Source organism: Chironomus tepperi, unplaced genomic scaffold (assembly GCF_022539635.2).
Source record: "Chironomus tepperi strain 1889 unplaced genomic scaffold, CSIRO-AGI_Ctep_v1 contig_58, whole genome shotgun sequence".
Lineage (NCBI taxonomy): Eukaryota > Metazoa > Arthropoda > Insecta > Diptera > Chironomidae > Chironomus > Chironomus tepperi.
The window spans coordinates 170,506-192,532 of NW_027226180.1; the positions used below are offsets into that span (position 1 = coordinate 170,506).

The 22,027-nt window shown below is 36.8% G+C and overlaps 4 protein-coding genes across 5 annotated transcripts in view; 2 read left to right on the forward strand and 2 right to left on the reverse strand.

Annotated features, from left to right (window-relative positions):
• LOC139100039 (lutropin-choriogonadotropic hormone receptor-like) overlaps window positions 1–13,642 on the forward strand; it is a 28,585-nt gene extending 14,943 nt beyond the window's left edge. Inside the window, exons 3-16 of one of the 2 annotated variants that reach the window (XM_070652620.1) lie at window positions 2,826–2,974; window positions 4,118–4,192; window positions 4,272–4,349; window positions 4,447–4,521; window positions 6,277–6,342; window positions 6,645–6,713; window positions 7,031–7,105; window positions 7,791–7,908; window positions 8,202–8,560; window positions 9,152–9,249; window positions 9,310–9,510; window positions 10,067–10,295; window positions 10,367–10,577; window positions 11,392–13,642. In XM_070652620.1, the coding sequence (XP_070508721.1) occupies window positions 2,826–2,974; window positions 4,118–4,192; window positions 4,272–4,349; window positions 4,447–4,521; window positions 6,277–6,342; window positions 6,645–6,713; window positions 7,031–7,105; window positions 7,791–7,908; window positions 8,202–8,560; window positions 9,152–9,249; window positions 9,310–9,510; window positions 10,067–10,295; window positions 10,367–10,577; window positions 11,392–11,736 (2,148 nt within the window). In that variant the 3' untranslated portion in view covers window positions 11,737–13,642. The remainder of the gene's footprint in view (window positions 1–2,825; window positions 2,975–4,117; window positions 4,193–4,271; window positions 4,350–4,446; window positions 4,522–6,276; window positions 6,343–6,644; window positions 6,714–7,030; window positions 7,106–7,790; window positions 7,909–8,201; window positions 8,561–9,151; window positions 9,250–9,309; window positions 9,511–10,066; window positions 10,296–10,366; window positions 10,578–11,391) is intronic. The other variant, XM_070652621.1, reaches the window with a different exon arrangement.
• An 881-nt stretch (window positions 13,643–14,523) lies between these two features.
• Window positions 14,524–22,004, forward strand: LOC139100040 (UPF0764 protein C16orf89 homolog). The gene is made up of 3 exons (XM_070652622.1): window positions 14,524–14,821; window positions 15,366–15,624; window positions 21,648–22,004. The coding sequence occupies exons 1-3, from the start codon at window positions 14,533–14,535 to the stop codon at window positions 21,988–21,990; spliced, it is 891 nt and encodes a 296-aa protein (XP_070508723.1). The 5' UTR covers window positions 14,524–14,532; the 3' UTR covers window positions 21,991–22,004.
• LOC139100041 (uncharacterized) lies at window positions 15,766–17,410 on the reverse strand. The gene is made up of 3 exons (XM_070652623.1): window positions 16,948–17,410; window positions 16,026–16,306; window positions 15,766–15,964 (listed from the first exon to the last, which is right to left on the reverse strand). The coding sequence occupies exons 1-3, from the start codon at window positions 17,314–17,316 to the stop codon at window positions 15,871–15,873; spliced, it is 744 nt and encodes a 247-aa protein (XP_070508724.1). The 5' UTR covers window positions 17,317–17,410; the 3' UTR covers window positions 15,766–15,870.
• LOC139100042 (uncharacterized) lies at window positions 19,224–20,990 on the reverse strand. Its single transcript, XM_070652624.1, has 3 exons — window positions 20,603–20,990; window positions 19,946–20,223; window positions 19,224–19,427 (listed from the first exon to the last, which is right to left on the reverse strand). Exons 1-3 carry the CDS (start codon window positions 20,957–20,959, stop codon window positions 19,340–19,342), a joined length of 723 nt encoding a protein of 240 aa, XP_070508725.1. The 5' UTR covers window positions 20,960–20,990; the 3' UTR covers window positions 19,224–19,339.
• Window positions 22,005–22,027: the final 23 nt, after the last annotated feature.

Consider the following 22,027-nt stretch of genomic DNA (forward strand, 5'->3'; position numbering starts at 1 on the left):
TGTTGGTGGATTGTTCAAGATTATTAATGGGTTTTTGGGAGCTGTGGTTCAGAGGGATTGACAGATGTTTGGATTAGGGGAGTATTTAGGGGCTGGTGGTGGTGATTTGGCGGTATTCTTTCTCAATGTGGGAACTGGGACCGGAAAATCCCGGAAGAGTCTCATCCCGAGTGCTGAAAATCTTCCGGGACCTGAATTTCGGGAATAAAATCTCAAAACCCCTCAACATTTTTGACTATGCCTTAAACTTAAACAAATTTTTATCATTTTTCTGCCTAACTTTAGAGATTCAATTAAAAAACCGGTCAAATTTTCGTCAAAATTCAACCAAATTTTACATTTTTAGATTAAAATTCATTCAAATTGTCATATTTTGACTGAATCTTGAACGAAACTTCCAAAAGTCGACAGAAAAATGACTGACAAAAGAATATTTAATTAGATTGATTCCAGCCGAATTTTGCTGAATTTACGCTGAATTTAGGATTTATTAAGAGTCAGACTAGATTTGACCTAGTCCTGGAGTCGGTCCTGGAGTCCTGGAGTCGGTCTTCACCAGACTCCAAATTAACTTCAAAGTCTAACTAAAGTAGAGCTCAGATTACATTGAAATTAGACTTCGTTGGAGTCGAATCCCAAAATTGAGTCCTGTCAGCTTTGAGTCAGGCATTGCGGTAAAAATCGTGAATTTTGGCACTTACAATTTTTTGCATCATTATTATGATTTTTACTATAATGTCTGATTCTAGGTATAGATTTAAGCCAATATAATGCTATTCATCAATTTCTATGCAACAAAAAATTCATTCAAAATTCCCCCAAATTCCAGAAAATTCACCAGACATTTATTTTAAGCTCCATCCTTAAGAACATTCCTAAATTTTTCCATTTTTATACATAAAAAATCCAAATCAAATTGTTTTCGATCAAACAAGTGTTCCGTATCATGATTTTAAACCCCTCAGAACATTTCACACGTGTTGAACATCAAATATCTTCCACGTACTGTATATTTTTTGCTTTCGTTTCCAATTTTATCCTCAATCTTACATTAATAATCAATTTTCACAGCTTGATGGTCATAAATTTTGTATTGTTGAACTTTTTTTATCACTTTTTTGATGATTTTGTGTCCTGATGAGCAGTAAAGAAATCAATAATTGTAGTAAAATTGTTTAGGGCTGTTCATTTATTATGTTATGCCATAAAATTGACTATTTGACCCTTCCTTGATCTAGGAGCATCTAGGAATAATTCAGGAGCATTTCCAGAATTTTGAGGGATTTTTACATGAAAATTGAACAATTTTCTTCCAAAATAACGCAAAAATTTCAACCCCAGACCCCCATTTCCCCCTAAATACATCACCCCAGAAAAAGCAATAAAGTCAATAACGACAGATGCAATGCAGCCACTTTTAATGCTAATAGCAATTTTTGCAATCAATTTTTTTTTTCTATAATACTTATCCGCGTTCATCCATTGATCTCATTCTATACAGCTTGATACTAGATAAGAGGTTTATTATTTTAGCTATGAATACAAACAATTTTATTTGCATTACCAATTATTTGCTCGTTGTTCAGTAGAACTTTTAATATGATGAGGTTTAAAGTGTAAATCATTGAAAAATTGAGGATTTTCAAGGTTTGTAATGTGGGCAGAAATAGAACTCTATTTCGTTAGGTGGGTGGCCTTTTGAATTAACCCAGGCTCCATGTCGGAGCATGGTTCCAGTAAGTAAGGAGGATTTGTGTCCATGTAGTCTGAACTCTCAAAATTCTGACAACAGAGGGCGTAGCTAGGGGGACCATTATGCTTTTTTGCTATCGAGATCCCGATCCAGAAAAAAATTACGGAATCCCGATAATTTCAAAAGTCGGAATCCGGATTGAGAATTACAGTTTGCAGGTAGTTTTTACATTTTAAGTGTCAATTTTTAAAAATTATTTGGAAATTTTTCCGGGATTTCAAGAAAGCAGAGGGACCTTTGTGGACGTGGACCCCACTAAGAATTGGAAAATTGTGTATTTTCTTGGTAATTGAATGTTAGTAATTGAGATATGACTATTGATAGCCATAATTTTAAAGCAAACGATCCAATATCCTTCTCTCTTCCCCTACCCTTCTTGGAACCAAATTTTCTGACATTAGTTCTGTCAGTTCTGGAATTAAGTATTAAAATTTAATTTTTTTTAGCATTTTATTACATTTTTTCATTAAGAAGCCATTCACTCAATAGCATTTTGTAGAAGAATAGGGGAGGGGGGAAGGTGGGGTGTAGTTGTTGAGTTGTGAGTAGTCGTTAGTGGAACAAGGGGAAAAGGAAGGAGCGAGGATCATGAGAATTAATTACTCCTCAGGCCTAAAACAATGGAAATATTCCAAATTCATCCTTAGAGATTTCTTTTACGGATGTAGAGACTTGAGAATTTAGAGGGAGGGGGAGGTGTCGAGTCACGTAATTACAGAACACCCCCCTCGAGAATCATTTCATTATCTCTTAAAGCGTCGTATAAATAATGAAAATACTATTCAGGTAGAATATAAAAATCAAGCATAAAGTTCTTGTTGCTATCATCATCACGGTTAATCAATAATTCAATATCAGATGTGCTACAGAAGCTAATGAAAAGCATAAAACGTGCTGTAAATTGTCAGTACATCCGCGTTTGGGATTTTGATACATCTGTACTTAATTACGACTCAAAATACGATATCGACTTAATTAGCATGAAGTCTAATTACAGGATTAAGAACTTAATTCCTTGCCTTATTTTTATGAATAAATTTAATAATCTTGTTGTCTTTTTTTACTTCCACAGAATGAGACTGACTGCCATTGTGAGGGTAGAAATTTAACAGAAATTCCACAGAATTTAGACAATGTAACACGACTGTCGATAGCGAATGCGAAAATTAAAGCTTTAAGAGAGTATGGAGTTGGGAAATATTCGAAGAATTTAAAGGATTTGTAAGTCTATTTTGGGGGGAATTTGTCAGTTTTGTCAATTTTGGGTCAATTTTGTCAATTTTGGGTCAATTTCGAGGTCAATTTTGAGGTCAATTTTGAGGTCAATTTTAAGGTCAATTTTAAGTCAATTTTGAGGTCAATTTTGTCAATTTTGTCAATTTTGTCAATTTTGTCAATTTTGTCAATTTTGTCAATTTTGTCAATTTTGTCAATTTTGTCAATTTTGTCAATTTTGTCAATTTTGTCAATTTTGTCAATTTTGTCAATTTTGTCAATTTTGTCAATTTTGTCAATTTTGTCAATTTTGTCAATTTTGTCAATTTTTGTCAATTTTGTCAATTTTGTCAGTTTTGTCAATTTTGTCAATTTTGTCAATTTTGTCAATTTTGTCAATTTTGTCAATTTTGTCAATTTTGTCAATTTTGTCAATTTTGTCAATTTTGTCAATTTTGTCAATTTTGTCAATTTTGTCAATTTTGTCAATTTTGTCAATTTTGTCAATTTTGTCAATTTTGTCAATTTTGTCAATTTTGTCAATTTTGTCAATTTTGTCAATTTTGTCAATTTTGTCAATTTTTGTCAATTTTGTCAATTTTGTCAGTTTTGTCAATTTTGTCAATTTTGTCAATTTTGTCAATTTTGTCAATTTTGTCAATTTTGTCAATTTTGTCAATTTTGTCAATTTTGTCAATTTTGTCAATTTTGTCAATTTTGTCAATTTTTGTCAATTTTGTCAATTTTGTCAGTTTTGTCAATTTTGTCAATTTTGTCAATTTTGTCAATTTTGTCAATTTTGTCAATTTTGTCAATTTTGTCAATTTTGTCAATTTTGTCAATTTTGTCAATTTTGTCAATTTTGTCAATTTTGTCAATTTTGTCAATTTTGTCAATTTTGTCAATTTTGAGGTCAATTTTGAGGTCAATTTTGAGGTCAATTTTGAGGTCAATTTTGAGGTCAATTTTGAGGTCAATTTTGAGGTCAATTTTGAGGTCAATTTTGAGGTCAATTTTGAGGTCAATTTTGAGGTCAAATTTGAGGTCAAATTTGAGGTCAATTTTGAGGTCAATTTTGAGGTCAATTTTGAGTCAATTTTGGGTAAATTTTGGGTCAAATTTTGTAAATTTTCCAATTTTCATCCACAGATTTTTGATAAATTTAAAGGAATTCTGCTACGTCGAGCCATACGTGTTCAGAGACTTCGTAAAATTGCGAACAATGTGAGTAATTTCATGCCTTGAATTTTCCACAATTTTCCACAATTTTCCTCACATTTTCACACATTTTCCAATTTTCCAGCTACATTTCACATTCACCGAAACTTCAATACCTCCCAGCCGAAGTATTTTATCATACATCAAAAAGCTTTAAGACACTGTAAGTCCATAAATCACTCAAAATATTCTCAAAAAATTAATCAAAATTTTTCTCATTTTTTCACAAAAATCATTGAATTTTCCACATTTATTTACAGACGAATTATTTATTCCGGATTAATAGAAATTCCTGATCTAAAATTTTTGTCCAAGACTGACATTTTACTTCAATTGTAAGTCATGACTTGATTGAATGTCGATTGTAAATCTGTTATTGAGATCAATTTTTTTGATTTGTTTATTTATTCATACATAAGATTTTTAGACTTTTATGCTTGATTCTTCCTTATTGATCAAGTTTATTTGATTTTTTTTTTGGTGATTTATTTTATGATTTGCTTATTTTTGTAGCATTTTTTCAATTGAGATTAGGAATGTTCGGAATTTACGTGATGGTAAAAATAGCATTTTCAGACTTTGACCTCCTACTGTACTTCCTACACGCTAGTTGACTAAGACAGTGATCTCAACAGCATAGTAAGCTATGAACAACACTATGGAGCTTGTTCTTGTAATATATTTAGGACAAGCAAGCTCTCGAGAGCATCTTTTGTGACTTTTAGGGTGGAAAATTTATCATTTTTGAAATAAATTTTGTCAATTTTGCCAATTTTGTCACATATTTGTACTTGTATCCTGATTTATTCGAACCCTGCTCAAGATCAGAACTTGAGAGACTACATTTTAGAGTCCAGTGGAGTTTGACACCCAGAGTCATACCAATTCTGATCAATCTGAACCTAGTAAATTCAATAAATCACTCTAACAAAAAGGCACTGCTAGTTTGTACTGATAGACTACTGATAAAGTTCAAATGGCCTTCAGATGCATAAGAACAGTAAAGATCAAGGGCGTATACAAGGTCTCATCACCCTGTTTGTAATCAACTCCACATTTAGGAATAAAAATCATCAATTTTTCAGGTTAATTTGTAATAGAAATACCAAATCCCAGGCTGAGAAACTCCGTGGTAATACCACAGTATCCACAAAAATACCGCCGATACCGCCTAGATTCTCAACCTGCACCAAATCTCCCCCCTAATTCTTGTAACGTTGAGACGGGATTGTTAGTCTGATCCTTTTTCCCTTTTGTAGCTTTCTTTGTACAAAATTTGGTATCAATGGATATCACGAGAATCTACACACTTGACATTTGATCACCTTCTAAGTCAGACTATTGCTTCCACAATCACCCTTAATTTATGACAATCTATCCAGTCATAACAAATTTTGATCTCAAATTTTGTGACTTTATATTTCTATTGATAATGCGTAAATTCATAAAAATCGCAATCTAAAATATCAATAAAGAAATTTGAATATTATATTTGCTGTCAAGAAGTACTAAGAATCCTCTAAATGTGTCTAAATGTAACTGATATTATTTCCAAAATATTAAGTATCAGATGCTGTAAAATAAGAAATTTATTTTAGCATCTTGTGGTCACTCTTACTTGATATTGAAGCATTTCTTATTTCACCGAAAAAAAATCGTAACAAAATTGAAGAATTCTTTCCTAAAAAAAGAAGATTGTGGGAAGGTGTGACCTCGATTTTAACCTTTAGGATGCAGTGGTGGGCAACCTGTGTTCTGCGGTCCACATCTTGGTTTGTGAGCTTCGATCAAATCCGCATATTGTTAGAGTATGGACAGAACCAACTGTCATTAGTGACTTTAGTCATTAATGTGCCATAGCAAACAGGTTGCCCACCCCTGCAATCACGAAAAATGATACATAATTTTTCATTTATTTTTCACAATTTTATTAAACATTTTGTGCAGCTTTTACTTCTTGTTGTCATTTGAACATTCTTACACCAAAATTTTGAGACTTAAATTAAATTTCTTGTAAAATAAATTTTATTGCTGACATGCCTAATTGATGAAAAATTCTTTTTTTTTTGTTCCTTTTAACCACATTTTAGAGATTTTGAAGGAAACTTAATAACAGAAATTCCTGAAAACTCTTTTCAAATCAAAACGGAGCAGTTGTAAGTATTGAATGTAAAGCCTTGAAACATTTTGAGGCATTTTAAAGTATTTTTGGAATTTTTTGCTTGGGGACTGTTCATAAGTTACGTAACGTTGATGTGGGAAATTGACTTTTTGATACTTTTTTCGTTAATTTTTATAATAAAATGTCCAAAACTTCCTCAATTACTCCCATCAACTGAGGAGGGGTGCAATCAGGGTTGGGAAGTGGTCTGACCCTCCCTCTAACTCCTCTTATTAATAATTCAGCATACAATTCAGCTAATCATTAAGTTAATTCAAATTTCGTTCTATATTTCAGAATTCTAGACAACAATGTGATTTCAACAATTCAGAGACGAGCTTTTAATGGATCTGAAATTGGAAAATTGTGAGCAATTCTTCTGTTTATGATTAATTGATCAAAAAATTCATTTTAATGACTAATTGCTTGGTCTTTTGTTGTAACTGAATAGCAAGCTAAGCGGTTAATCCATTCATAATCCGATCCCAGGGTGGAGTGACTCTGACTTTGTGTCGGTTTCAATCCGACATCGTTCTAGAGTTATCCCGGCCTGTTGCCTGCACCATGTCAGAGTCAAACCACCTTAATACCAGATATTGAATCAATTACCCGACTTGTGCTGTTCAGAATGGAAGCAGTCACAATATATTCTTTAAATTTCTGAATTTTTTAATAATCCACAGGAGCTTAAAAGGAAACAAAAATTTATGTACACTTAATGAGCTGGCATTTGATGGAATTATGACAATACGTGAATTGTAAGTAGTTTGTTATGATCCAATCGGATATGAATTGTGGTTGGCTTTTTGAAGTAGGATTATTTTGCCAAAGTTGTTTAATTCTTACTTCTGTATTGCTTAATTATTGAGTATAAAGAGTCATCAGATTCTCGGTCGTTTTCGATCATATTCGGTCTTTTTCGTTCACCTTCGGTCCTTTTCGGTCATCTTCGATCATTTTCGGTCATATTCGGTCATCTTCGGTCGTCTTCAGTCATTGTCTTCGGGATTTTTGATCTCAATTTCAGTCTCTGTCTCAATTCCGATCTTTGATTCCAGTCTCAATCTCAAAAACACATCAAAACCGAGACTCCAACAACCCCAATTATGCTTCCCGAAATCCCGGTCCCGATAAATTTTCGGGATCGGGATTGAAATTTTCGGGATCCCGGGATTGAAATTTTCGGGATCCCGGGATTTTTCGGGATCGGGATATCCCGGGAAATCCCGATCCCGATCCCGATAGCGAGAAAGCATACCCCCAATATTAATATCACACCAACTTATTCCCGTTTCGCACATTTAATATCAAAAGCACTTCACAAGTGTCATGATAATCTGCTTATATTGTTATATATTCTACAAATCTCCTTATGTTACCGTAACAACAACCTTTTGATGTCTTTTATTTAATTTCATATTAAATTGTTTTTTTCATCTCCAGAGACTTGTCAAGCTCATCAATCGAATCATTGTCAACAAAGGGCCTCGAAAAGCTGGAAATTTTACGCATCCAGAACACACCGTCACTCAAGGAAATTCCATCTGTTTACAATTTTAAGGTGGGTATATTGGATGTAGCTTGTGAGTAGCCAGGGGTGGAGTTGATGTGCAGCTGGTGTGCAGCTAATGTGCAGCTGATTTGCAGCTGATGTGCAGCTGATGTGGGGTTTCGGTTGCTTTAGCCAGTCTAGACTGAAATTCAGATCAGTGGGGTAGCCAGAGGAGTCAGGAGGGTTCGGCTCTTGAACCCCACCCCCTCTGACTATGCCTACTATCCAGGACACACCCCCAACAGCATCAATCCCCAAATAAATAACAATAAATCACTAAAAATCATCAATTTTCCCTCCAGAATTTGGAAAAAGCATACTTAACACATCCATTCCATTGCTGTGCATTCAAGTTTCCATCACGTCACGACCCGCGTCGTTATAATGAACATTTACAATTGATAAAGCTTTCAAAGCATGACTGTGAATCAAAAATGAAGATGAATGAGAGTTCAAGTGTATTGAATTATTCGATTAGAAATGTCAGAGCAATAAAGTTAAACGAGAGTGGAAGAATGACAGAGGCATTGGGTCTGATGGATTTATATGATACAACAGAAATTGGCATTGACAATGATATTGATAGGTTGGGGACATTTATGAATGGACCCGTTGATCCGCATGATAATTTTGAGGCAATGTGTGGAAAATTTAATTTTGCGTAAGTATTTTACATGTTATTGACTGTTACCCCTTGTCAATTTTACCCCATGCCAACTTTTCCCCTTGTAAATTTTTCCCCATGCCAACTTTTCCCCATGCCAACTTTTCCCCATGCCAACTTTTCCCCATGCCAACTTTACCCCTTGCCAACTTTCCCCCTTGCCAACTTTACCCCATGCCAACTTTTCCCCTTGCAAATTTTTCCCCTTGCCAACTTTTCCCCATGCCAACTTTACCCCTTGCCAACTTTACCCCTTGCAAATTTACCCCTTGCTAACTTTTCCCCTTGCCAACTTTTCCCCTTGCAAATTTTTCCCCTTGCCAACTTTTCCCCATGCCAACTTTACCCCTTGCAAACTTTACCCCATGCCAACTTTTCCCCTTGCAAATTTTTCCCCTTGCCAACTTTTCCCCTTGCCAACTTTTCCCCTTGCCAACTTTTCCCCTTGCCAAATTTTCCCCTTGCCAAACCTTATACCCCCTTTGCCAACCATTTCCTTACCCCTTGCCAACCTTACCGTTCCCCCTTGTCAAACTTCCCCTCCATGCCAATCTTAAACTAATCCAATTAATCCTTAATCTTTTTCAGTACAAATAAGGTTGTGTCATGCTTCCCAAAACCAGATGCATTAAATCCATGTGAGGATGTATTTGACACGATATGGCTCAGGGTGTCTGTCTGGATAGGTAATCTCTTGCTCAACTCCTTAACTAAATTTCTCATAATTTACTTCCATATACTTCCAGTAATAGCACTGTCCGTTGTGGGAAACGTAGCTGTGCTGATTGTTCTACTCTCAAATCAAAGTGAATTTACAGTTCCAAAATTACTTGTTTGTAATTTAGCATTTGCTGATTTATGTATGGGAATTTATTTGTTTCTCATTGCACTGATTGATTTACATTCCAAAGATGAATACTTTAACTATGCATTTGACTGGCAGTATGGTGAGTGGGGTTTTGGGGAATTTGCCGAAAGAGAGGGGGTTGACCGCTTGTTACGTAACACTATTGAAAGGGAGATGCAGGGTGGGTGTTGAGATGTTGCTCAGATGAGTGGTCGGGTCAGGTGTTGCTCAGTTGGGTGGTCGGGTCAGGTATTGCTCCGTTGGGTGGTCGGGTCAGGTGTTGCTCCGTTGGGTGGTTGGGTCGGGTGTTGCTCCGTTGGGTGGTCGGGTCAGGTGTTGCTCCGTAAGGTCGTCGGGTCAGGTGTTGCTCCGTTGGGTTGTCGGGTCAGGTGATACTCAGCTGGGTGGTTGGGTCAGGTGTTGCTCCGTAAGGTGGTCGGGTCAGGTGTTGCTCCGTTGGGTGGTCGGGTCAGGTGCTACTCCGTTGAATGGTGGGACTCGGGTGTTGAAATGTGTCATAATGAGCAGGATCCGCTCTTAGGATACCTTGGGAGGCTTGAAACTAAAAATCAAATTTCCCCTCGTCACGTAACAATCGGCCAACCCCAAAACACTCCACAAATTATGAATAATTACCTTTTTACTTCCCCCACTAGGCATGGGCTGTAAGACAGCTGGCTTTCTCACAGTATTTGCCGCACATCTGTCAATATTTGCTCTAACAATCATCACAATTGAACGATGGTTTGCCATAAACAAGGCAGTTTTTCTTAATCGTCGATTAAAGAGACGTACAGCAATTTATATTATGATTTGTGGATGGATATACTCGATAATTATGGCAATGTTGCCTTTGTTTGGAATGAGTAATTATTCATCGACTAGGTAAGCATATTCCCATGTGGGATTTTGACGTCGATGTCTATTAATAATTACTTCCATATTTTTATTGACAGCATTTGTTTACCAATGGAAGTTAAGGACTATCCAGACACAATATACATAATCACGGTATTAGGACTTAATGGATTAGGATTTATCATTGTTGTCATCTGTTATGTACAAATCTATCTAAATTTGGGTAATCAGGACTTTACGAAGCCACACGCATCAAATCGTGACATGGTTGTGGCTAAGAAGATGGCATTGTTGGTGAGTTTGTGTAAAGTATGTGAGATATTAAGTAATGATTTAGAGCAAAATGTCGATGAGGGAGAATGAGGGGATTTTGGGAGAAGAGTGGGTGAGGTTGGGATGGACATGGCATGGCATGGCATAGGGGGTAAGGAGAGTGTGGAGTGGGGTTGGATATGGAATAGTGGATGAGGATGGGGTGGGGATGGACATGGCATGGCATAGAGGGTAAGAAGAGTATGGAGTGGGGTTGGATATGGCATAGTGGAAGAGAATGAGGTGGGGATGGTCATGGCATGGCATAGGGGAGAAGAAGGGTTGGATTGGGTTTGAATGGGGTTGGGTATTACGTAGAGGAAGAGAATGGGGTGGGGATGGACATGGCATGGCATAGGGGGTAAGAAGAGTGTCAAGCAGGGTTGGATATGGCATAGGGGATAAGAAGATTGTGGAGTAGGGTTGAATGTGGCATAGGGGAAGAAAATGGGTTGGGGATTGGCATGGCATGATATGGGGGGTAAGAAGAGTGTGGAGCAGGGTTGGATATGGCATAGTGGAAGAGGATGAGGTGGGGTTTGACATAGCATGGCACAGGGGGTAAGAAGAGTGTCAAGCAGGGTTGGATATGGCATAGGGGGTAAGATGAGTGTGAAGCGGGGTTGGATATTGCATAGTGGAAGAGGATGGGGTGGGGATGGACATGACATAGGGAGTCAGAAGGTGGAGTGGTGTTGGATATGGCATAGGATCTTAGGAAGGCATAAAATCATAAAATAGACCAAAAATTAACCCAAAAAACCTTGCAAAATATTCCAAAAAATCTATAATTCCACATATCCAATTCCAGGTCTTCACAAACTTTGCATGTCTCGCACCAATAACATTTTTTGTAATATTTGCACTCGCCGGACACAGCTTAATAACCGTAACACAGTCAAAATTCCTAATAGTATTCTTCTACCCACTCAATTCGTGTGCTAATCCATACCTTTATGCGATCTTGACATCACAATGGCGTCGCGATGCACTCATGTTGATATCAAAATTTGGAGCATTTAGGAAGCACGCAAATCGTTATAAGAATGTCTATCGTCATCCATCAAATTCAATTCCATTAAATACAATTAATGGATCGCAATGCTCAAATTTGAGGAAGGCAAATGGTGAAAAAGTGATTATGTTGTGTAACTGAAAACAATTTATAAAAATTAATTGTGATGACCTTAAAGGATTAATTGATGAAATTGAATCAAACGAGCTTATGGATATTAGCAATGAACTTGAAATGAATTGAATTTGTTGCTAAATTGATGTTCAACAAAAAAGTAAACCCACATTTGATGTTCAAACGTTCGGTGCTGTAATTTTTATAGAAAAACAACAAATGGATTAATAAGGTCAGTTGGGAATGGAAGACAGGAAGCAGAGCTTGGAGTTGACTTGACTCTTTCATGCGGCAGTGTTGTTCAAGCTATGTGCCGTAAAATTAAGGCTTTCCCGAAATCTCGGTTTTGACGGACTTTCGGTATTGAGACTAAGAACGGGACCAAGATGGAGACTGAAATAGGAACCAGGGTTGTAATCGGGACCGAATTCTTTGAAGTCTCAGTCTCTACAAGTCTCTGAAAGACTCTGATTCAGTTTTGGCGAGACTTGGTCTCGGTCTTAAAAACCCTTAAGCCTTGAACAAGCTCAGGTGTTGTTAAATTATTGATAATAAAATGGTGTACCTCAAGGAATTTTCCACAACCAAAGAGTGCCGTAGCACGAAAAAGGTTTGGACAACACTGCCATACAACAGGGACTTTGAGCTTAAGTAGAGATTAGATAAAGGACGTATCCTTATTGAGAAAAGTTTTGGAATGTTAAATGTTCAAATTTTAGAAGTGGAGTGAATTTTTTGAAAAATTTAGAAGTGATAGATGGGATTTTAGACTCATTCAGAGTTCTCACTAGTCAAACATGTCAATCAAATAGCAAAAGTCGATTAATTGATTCAAAATTTGGAACTTAGCGGTTTGATTCTGGTATCTGGTCAACATAATGCCTATCTGATGAACTTTGACATGGTGCAAACACTAAGCAGAGGGTAGCTTTCAAGAGTGGACCAAAATACGTTGGAACCAGTCATTAACTGAATAATTATTTGTCATCATCTAGTTATAACGTATTTTTGTTCATTCGAGTCTAGAATGCTGACGCATCTTAACCGAATCCGACACCAAGTCAGAGTCATTTTGGTCTGAGTCCAGATTTTTGATCTATTAATCGATATGAGCTATTCGGATCAAATAGAAACATTTTTGTACCATTTTTATGCTAACTAAAATCTTGACCTCTGAAATAAAAATAGAACAATTCATAAATTGTAAAACAAACAATAAATTTCAATAAAAATTAAAGTAATGAATTAAAATATGAATAAAGTATTAACAATTCATATTTTGGTGCTACAAATTTTTATAAAATATTTAGATGAAGAATTGTGTGAAAAATCAGAAAAAAAAATTGATGAATTTTTAATTCAATATTAGAATTTAATACCCTAACAGACTCAGAGCATGCTCTTAAGAATTTACTTTACTGAAATTATACTAATTGAGTATGATCGGATGCGACACTCACAGCTTGTACTGATCCTGAGAATATGCTCTTTGCCTGTTAGGGTCCATTTCATATTTCCCATTGAAAAAGTAGCAATATTTAAATTCATGTCAAAAAATATTTGTCAATAATCAATCAAATCATTTGTCTTAAATGTCTCATAAAATATCTAAATTAATAATTGGGAAAATTACTACATCTTTGGAGATTATTCAGACGGGGACGAGGGGTTAGGGGATTAATGTTGTTTCTATACATCCAAAAAAAATCATGATCCCGTACCCCAACCTCAATAATTTAATATGTTCTTGCTACATCTGTCTTTAATTTCAAAATCATTCATAATTCTCAATTTTTGGGGCAAATTTTGAGAATTTTGAATCGAGTTCATAAATTTTTTATGAATTTTAAAAGTGTATTGTACATAATTAACAAATAATAATCTTGTATTACCTACTTCTAAATGTTTAATAAACTAAGAAATTTTGTTAGTACATTTTTGATAAATTTACTTTTTGAAATTATTTTACAGGATATTTTTAACCTTTCCCTTCTTGCAGGGGATTGATCTGATTTATACAGTAGAAAAACCAAGATATTTCTGTTCAGTAATGTAAACTGTCGTTTTTCAAATTTCAGCGATTTCAGACACGCGGTCTTTATTTGCTATAGTCTTATCTGTAACGGTTAATAAAAATTCAAACAAATTGTAGCAGAATAAAAGAGTTTGAATTCTAAAAGTCAGTTGATGACTGCATGGAATTGAATATTGGAGACGGAGACAGTATTGCATCTGGTTAAGGTACTTGGCATGCTGTGGCCAGATTCAGCCAGAGTTAACAGGAGTTTCGGAATCCGTCCACACTAGAGTCCGGACTTTTTGTGATACATCAACTCTTTACGTTGCTTACAGGCTTAATTCGATGAGTATATTGATCAATTGTGATGCATATTATCTTTTTTTGAAAGATACCTGAAGTCTGAGTTGGCAAGACTCTGGCTTCAGGTGCCACCTAAAGAAGCCCCTTTCCAACCTAATAGCAACAAGCAAGGTTGACTATATTTAAAGAGTCCTGGTATCCCACATATCCTTCAGTCACTTCTCATCCTACCCACACCTCCCTTACCCCCTAATACTTCACAATTCACATCCAACATCCTTAATTCCCCACAGCAAATTAATCTTTCCAACACACAACATTCCTCAAACATGTTTGTGACTTAAAATCTTCACCTTCAAGCTGTTTATTGTTCCATTCATCGTCTTAAGATTTTCTTTAAATCCACTCTCATTATTTTCAATTATCTTACATTTGTCTATGCTGCACACTAAGAATATTCCATCCAGTTCACACTCGTAGCTTCAATTGTCAACACTTGAGACATGATTTTTGTTAAAATTTTCTTTATTTTTTCAATTTTTGCATTTAGTTTTCAAAATAAAGTGAAAAATTATGAAAAATTGGACAATATTTTCCTGGAAAAATTGAATAAATTGTTGGACTTTTGTGTTATTAATCCGGAAACGGTCGATGAAGGAACAATTTTGGGTATTTTGATAGCAAAAGGGCAGATTAAGTATTTGAAGGATGCAGTGGATGCTGAAGTTTTGGGAAGGAAGATTGAGGATGTTTTGAAGGAGTTTGAGAGGAAGTCTGGTGGACGTGAAGTTGGTGAGTGTGGATTTTGGGGCTGTTGAGGCGTTATGGAACGTGAAAAATTGACTTTTTGGACCTTAAGCTTCCTAGCCGTACCAAAATGTTGAAGTCAAATGTCCAACCTCTTTCCATCCATTTAGAGCGTTACATAACAAGTAAACGGTCCCTTGGCAGTACTCCCAGGTCCGCTCCGTTCTTAAATTTCATACCCAAATTTCCAAACTCTTCTTTCTATTAAAAAGGTTACGTAACAAGTGAACAGTCCCATTTAAAATGAAATTCAGATCAATTCTGGAATTACTGGTCATTTAGGTCAGTGGTGGACAACCTTTTCTCCTCGTTACGCCTAGCCGGATAGCCCTAAGCGAGTCCTTACACGACATACAATCCATGACATTTCCAAGCACATTTGCCAGCACACTAAAGTGCCTCAACACACAGTTTGTCCACCACTGACCTTAACTCCCAATAATTCCTTCCATTTCTGACTTAAACTCCCAATTTTCACTACCATACCTAACCTAACCAATCAATTTTAACTTCCATTTCCATTTTCCAGCTCCATTCTTCAACTCAACGCTCTTTGAAGTCAATTTTCCAGTCATTTTTGGATCACTCACCAAAAATCATAGTCAATTCAAATTCACATCAATTAAGTCGTATGTCAAGTTAGTCAATGATGACCAAAATCAACCACAAGGACGGAATTCTGACAGATGTTTGAATGAAATCTTCAAAAATAACTGTAAATTGAGTGAAAAATGTTTGAAAATTGAGGATCCAAATAGGAAGGCTTTTGGATATCAACTGACACATAAGTGAGTAGTTTGAATGGGGGTTTAGGGAGGGTTTGGACAAAAATTGGAGGGTTGCATGCTTAATTATTATATGGGGTGTAAGAGGGTCCATGCCGCGGGTAGGGAATGCCTAAAGACATCTATAGCTATAAAATGCAGACATTTAGAGAGTTTTTGAGATTTTTATTTCAAAAAATTCTAAGCAAATCAACAAATTATGTCCAAAAAATGGGTATTGACCCCAAATCCCCATCCCCCTTGCTTCTCCTACTTAGAACCCTCCAAACTCATAACCTTAACATTCAATCCATCAACACCAGAAAAGTAGAAATTTGTATTAATCCTATAAAGCTCATCATACCTAAAATTACACAAAAATCATTAAAAATATCCCCAAAAATCCATTAATCCCTTCCACTTACGACAGCACATAACTCTCACTATATTTCACCTTTGCAGCCATATGCTGTGATGCAGTTCCAACAAAATGTGACACGGCAACTTTTAGTTCCAGATCATTTAACAATTTAGCTCTGATTTTTAACATTTCCGTTCCAATTCCACGTCGTCTATAGTCAGGATGAACAGCTAAGCCAAAATCACTCAAATATGAAGCTGTATCAAAAGTTTTGTATGGATTGAATTGCTTTTCGAGGAGATTATGGAGGCTGATGATGTCGTGGAGGTCTTGGGATGTTATTTTCTGGAATATTGAGAGATTGGAAATTGTTAGGGTTGATTTTGGGTGAATAGGGCAAGTTGGTTGATTGATCGAAAATGTGGGACATGGATGGAATGAATCTGGCATGGTTCTGGAGCTGTCTAGTCTAGTTAAGACCATTCCCATGTACCGTAAATCATGCTGAACCCCAGAAACCGTAAAATTCTAACCTCAGATCCACAAAATAACGAAAATGAGGATTCAGGCCGGCGAGACTCTGACTTGATGTCAGACTCGGTTAGAATCCAGAACCATGAAACCTGAATTAAACCCAACCTGGTCCTTTAGAAGACCATGGACCCAAATTCAAACCAAATACTGCGTCAAGTCAGAATCACGTCAACTAGATGCCGGATTCGGTCTAAATATGGATTCATGATCCCGGATTCATGCCGAGTCCGGCGCTTAGGCAGAGTCGTCATCGTCCTGGGACTGGATGTGCTGTTCAGTTGATTTGAAGCTAGAATTCCCCAATTTCTGGTTTTTGGCATGATTTACTAGACATGACAGGATGGACCTAACGGCGTGGAAATTAACGATCCTAATGCTGTGGATATGATAGTCACTACCCTACCCCATCCACCTCAATACCCCAGCACCCTAAAATTCACATTCCATCTCACCTTATCTTCATCCTCATATCCCTCATCATCATCATTACTAATACTTTTAACACCTAAAATATTCACAGCTACAATTTCATCATTTCCTTCCTTAAAGCACACAATTGACACATTTTGACCCAATTGTTCCCGCCAAATTCTCGAAATTTCAATAATTGCTAATTTGTCTAACTTTATGTCCCGGGATTTAAATGCTGGCTCATCAGGCACAAAATATTCAAACATAAATTTCACTACGTCATCATAAAGATCAGCTGTTAAGTCTTTGATGACAAATGTTGCTTTTACGGAACTGTCGGCATCAAATGCTTTAAATTTGTTGTGGATTTTTGGATATTCGAGGTTTTGTGGACGCTCAAATTTGCTCATTTTTTGATGGAATTTGAGGTTTTTTTTGGTAAATCTTGTGACTGTCTAGAAGTAGAATGAGTAATCAACTGGAAAGTATTAATCCACAATAATATTTTGTTCCTTACTATCAGCAGTGTTATTGTTATCTTATCAATAAAGCATGCCCGAGCGGCACAATTGGGGGAATTGCCGTGAAAACGGGTGGAAATCAGCTGTCAAGGCTCAGCGATGCTCAGCGATGCTCAGCGATGCTCAGCGATGCTCAGAGATGCTCAGCGATGCTCAGCGATGCTCAGCGATGCTCAGAGATGCTCAGCGATGCTCAGCGATGCTCAGCAATGTCCAGCAATGTCCAGCAATGCTCAGCGATGCTCAGCAATGCTCAGCGATGCTCAGCGATGCTCAGCGATGCTCAGCGATGCTCAGCAATGCTCAGCGATGCTCAGCAATGTCCAGCAATGTCCAGCAATGCTCAGCGATGCTCAGCAATGCTCAGCGATGCTCAGCGATGCTCAGCGATGCTCAGCGATGCTCAGCAATGCTCAGCGATGCTCAGCAATGCTCAGCAATGCTCAGCAATACTCACTGTTACCCAGCAACCTCCCACAATACCCCACATGTGCTGCTCGGGTCCACATCAATCCAATCGCTAAATTCACTTTCCAAATTCATCATCAATTTTCATGAATTAAGCTTCAATATGGAATATGAAACAGTTTTAATATGAAATTTTATGGAACCAATTAAATTAAGTGATGTGGTTTGAGGAGAATTCATCAACTGAACTTAACATTAGTCATGAGTATCGAATATCAAATATCAATTTTTTTATCACAAATAAAAAGTTGGCAAATGTTTATCGGGAATATAAATAAATGTAGCATATGAAGGAATAGATAAGTTATTGTTTAGTTTGGGTTTATGTGTGGTTTATTTATAGTTTATCTAATGCTGTGGGTTAGTTTGGTTGATATATACTGCGAAAAATTGATAAATTGGTGACAAGATTCCTACTAGCCTCAGTTATCTCTTCTCAGAAACTATAAAACAGCATACTTGTTTTGCCTAAACCGCCACTTTCCAACTAAGATGCCTCAAATTCTAAAAAAAGCTCATTTTTCTTAATTTACCATCTCCTACACCTCTATACACTCCTTCACAACTTCCTACAGCTTTCTACACCTTCTGTCGCATCTGTACATTCAGATACACCTCCGTACATTCCCGTACACCCTTTTACACCTTCTTAAACCCACATATACCCTCGAACACCTTCTTATACCCTCGTACACACTCGTACTTGCTTGTATGCCCTCTTACACCCCAATACATCTTCGCATACCTTCTATCATCCTCATATAATCCTTTATACAACCTTACAAGCACCGTACACTATCGTATACCTTCGTAAACCTTCGCATATCCTCATATGCCATCACATAACATTTTATACTCTCGTATACCCTCAAATACCACCGTACATCCTTATTTACCTCCATAAACTCTCGTTTCCCTCCATACATGTCCGTATATGCCCTTACATAACCCTAGAAGTCACTTAATTTCTGTTCCACACTCGTAGACTCTCTTACATCCAGTACATCATGGGTTTTAGATGAGCAAGACTGCAATTCTTGGCTGTATTTAATAATTTGTCCAAGGATGCAGGTCTCCGTTCTCTGTCTGCAGTTCTACAATTTAGCACAAACCTTAAATTATCCAATTGCACCTCTGATTCTAATCAACGATTTTTTTTATCATTTCCTGCACTCCATATGGCAACTTGATATCTCTCCTTCACACCACGACATTTCTAGAACTTACTTAACTAATTGCAATTCTATTTATATATATATTCCGTTATCATGGCTGATAAGAGCATATTCTTAGCAATTTTATTATTTAAAGTCACAACAACAAGTAAATAAGTGAGATAGACCTTGATTTTTGATTTATTTTTTTGAATGATTTTGACACAAATAATAAAATATGATGAATTTGGCTATTAGACGAACACATTAGGCTATTTAGGTGATTTGAGTTAAATCTTTAGGCTGAGTATTTTGAAGTATTTGGTGTCGATGTTGGGGAAGTTGAATTTTGGGTTAATTTTGAGTAGTTCGCTGTATCTGGAAATTTAAAATGGAGATTATTAGGACTTTTTGTCTATAATTTAGTATGAAATGGGGTCGTTTACATATTAGGTAACAAGATAAATTGACCTTTTGACCCTTTTACCCTCCCTACCCTGTTTACCCATTATTATCCCTCCTTATTTCTTCCTAGCATTCCCAACGCCTCCCTATTCCTCCCTACTCATCCCTAGTCCTCATTACCTCTCCCTATTCCTCCTTACACCTCCCTACAGCTCCATACAGGTCTAAACACCCTCACTACCCCTCCCTTCCCCATCATTACCCCCTTCTACTCCTCCCTACCCTTCTCTAAGTCCGTTACACAACAAATAATCGACCCTAAAGATACAGAACTGATTAATCACATATTTTGTTGCAAAATATCACTTTAACCTCTCAAATACCCCTTCTTTGAGTGACAAGAGGCAAGACAGGGTGCACCATTGCATATTTTTAATCACTTTGAACCCCTTCCACATCCCTAACCTTCCCACAACATTTTCAATACTCACTTGATTGAATAATTCTCCTCAAATCCAGCATTGAGAGCTGCTTTTTGACTTCCAGTTGCCGTCGCATGTGTCGTTGTCACTTTAAGGCCCAACTCTTGACACAAAAGTCTCCGACATTTAAACATGTGATTGGCTATTTTACGTCCTCTGTATTCTGGTTTGACACCAACTGTGAATGCGTAAAGGATGTGATCGACATTGTAGTGCTTGAAGGGATTGAATTGATTGTTGGCGTAGCTCATGACACCGAAGATATCCTGGAAGTCCTTGCTTTTGAACTGGAATTGGAGGAGTAAAAGGGAGTTGGGGTTAGAATTGGTCATCTCGGAAGTCAAAAATGATCCTTTTTGATTCAAAATTGGGTTAACTAAGAAGCCAAAATTAGATCATCTCAGAAGCTTAAATTTGGTCAACTCAGAATCAAAAATTTGGTCATTTGAGAATTCTAAATTTGGTCAACTCAGAAGCCAACCATTGGTCATCTCAGAAGCCTAAATTTGGTCAACTCAGAAGCCAAAATTGGATCAATTCAGAAGTCAAAATTGGGTCAATATTATAGACCAAAATTGATCATCTCAGAAACCAAAATTAGGTCATCTCAGGAACAAAAAATTGGTCATCTCGGAAACCAAAATTGACCATCTCAGATCTACTTACATCTGGTTCTGCCATATAATCCTTCTCATCCTTTACACTCAAAATATTCGTCGATATAATTTCATCTGAATTTTCCTTAAAACAAGCCAACGACACTCCATGCAGCATCGAGTCACGTAAAATATTCAAAAATTCCTCAACAGCTTCCGGCTGATTAATCAAGTCTCTCGTCTTTGACATTGGTTCATGCTTCAAAAATGACCCAGCATTAAATTTAATTCCTTCCTCAATTCTATCCTTTGGATAGTCTTGAATCCGGTACTCAACTTCCGTTTTTCCATCAAGATCCAAAGCCCGAAATGTCCGATAAACTTTCAAGTTTCCAACCGATGAGAACAGTCGACTGATTCGTGACATTTTTGAATTCAGACTGAATTTTTTAATCAAATCTACAAAAAAATTATGAACAATTTTTATAGCAAGAGAAACAAAAGAAAAAAATGCTCACACGTGAATGAAATAAATTTTATTTGTGCTCGGATGTCAGTTTCAGTTTTCATAAAATGCGTCTTAATGTGTGTAAAGTGATAAAAAGCTGTACAGCAGACAAGAAGGCTTTTTATATTAATTTTTATTGGACTTAATTTGATGAAAAATGCAGTTTTTTTTAGCATGAGTTTTAATTGAGTTTTTGATGTGGATTGATTAAGGTTGGGTATTAAGGAATGGAAGAATTGGGTTTGGGACCGTCCTTCTCCCCTCCATCCTCACCACTCCGTCCCTTCCCTCATCTCCGTCCCTTCCCCATCATCTCCCATCGTCTCCCATCACCATCCGTTCTATCCTCATCCGTCCCCGTCCTCATCCCTCCCCGTCCTCAGTCCGTCCCTTGTCCTCAGTCCGTCTCCGTCCTCAGTCCGTCTCCGTCCTCAGTCCGTCTCCGTCCTCAGTCCGTCCCCGTCCTCAGTCCGTCCCCGTCCTCATCACCGTCCCCGTCCTCACAGTCTTCCGTAGGGACTCGATATGTCCTCCAATTTTGAACAGTTCCTAATTTTTATTATGTTAAAATTCACCAATTTTTCCTGATTTTTCCCTCTCATTTCAGACTAATTTACCACTTCCTTGGCTACATCCGATGCAGAAATGAAAATTTCCCCGCAATTTCTCATCAAATCTGCTCTCAAATCCACCAAGAATCCAAATTCATCCACAAAGTCACCAACATCTTATCAGGCTCAAAGGATCTCTTTATGGAACAAATTTTTCTCTGTTCATTTGTTGGATTTGGTGAATTTTTGAATAATCGATGGATATCCGATATTTTAGACTGGCAAATGAAGTCTGGATGCTTTACATATGATGGAACTAACTGTTCATCACATATGAATGGATTGGCAGCAGCAAGTTTGATGTATTTTGGACGACTTTATGATGAACATTTATTTTAAATTAATTAATTAAAGTTTCTGTAGATTTTAATAAATT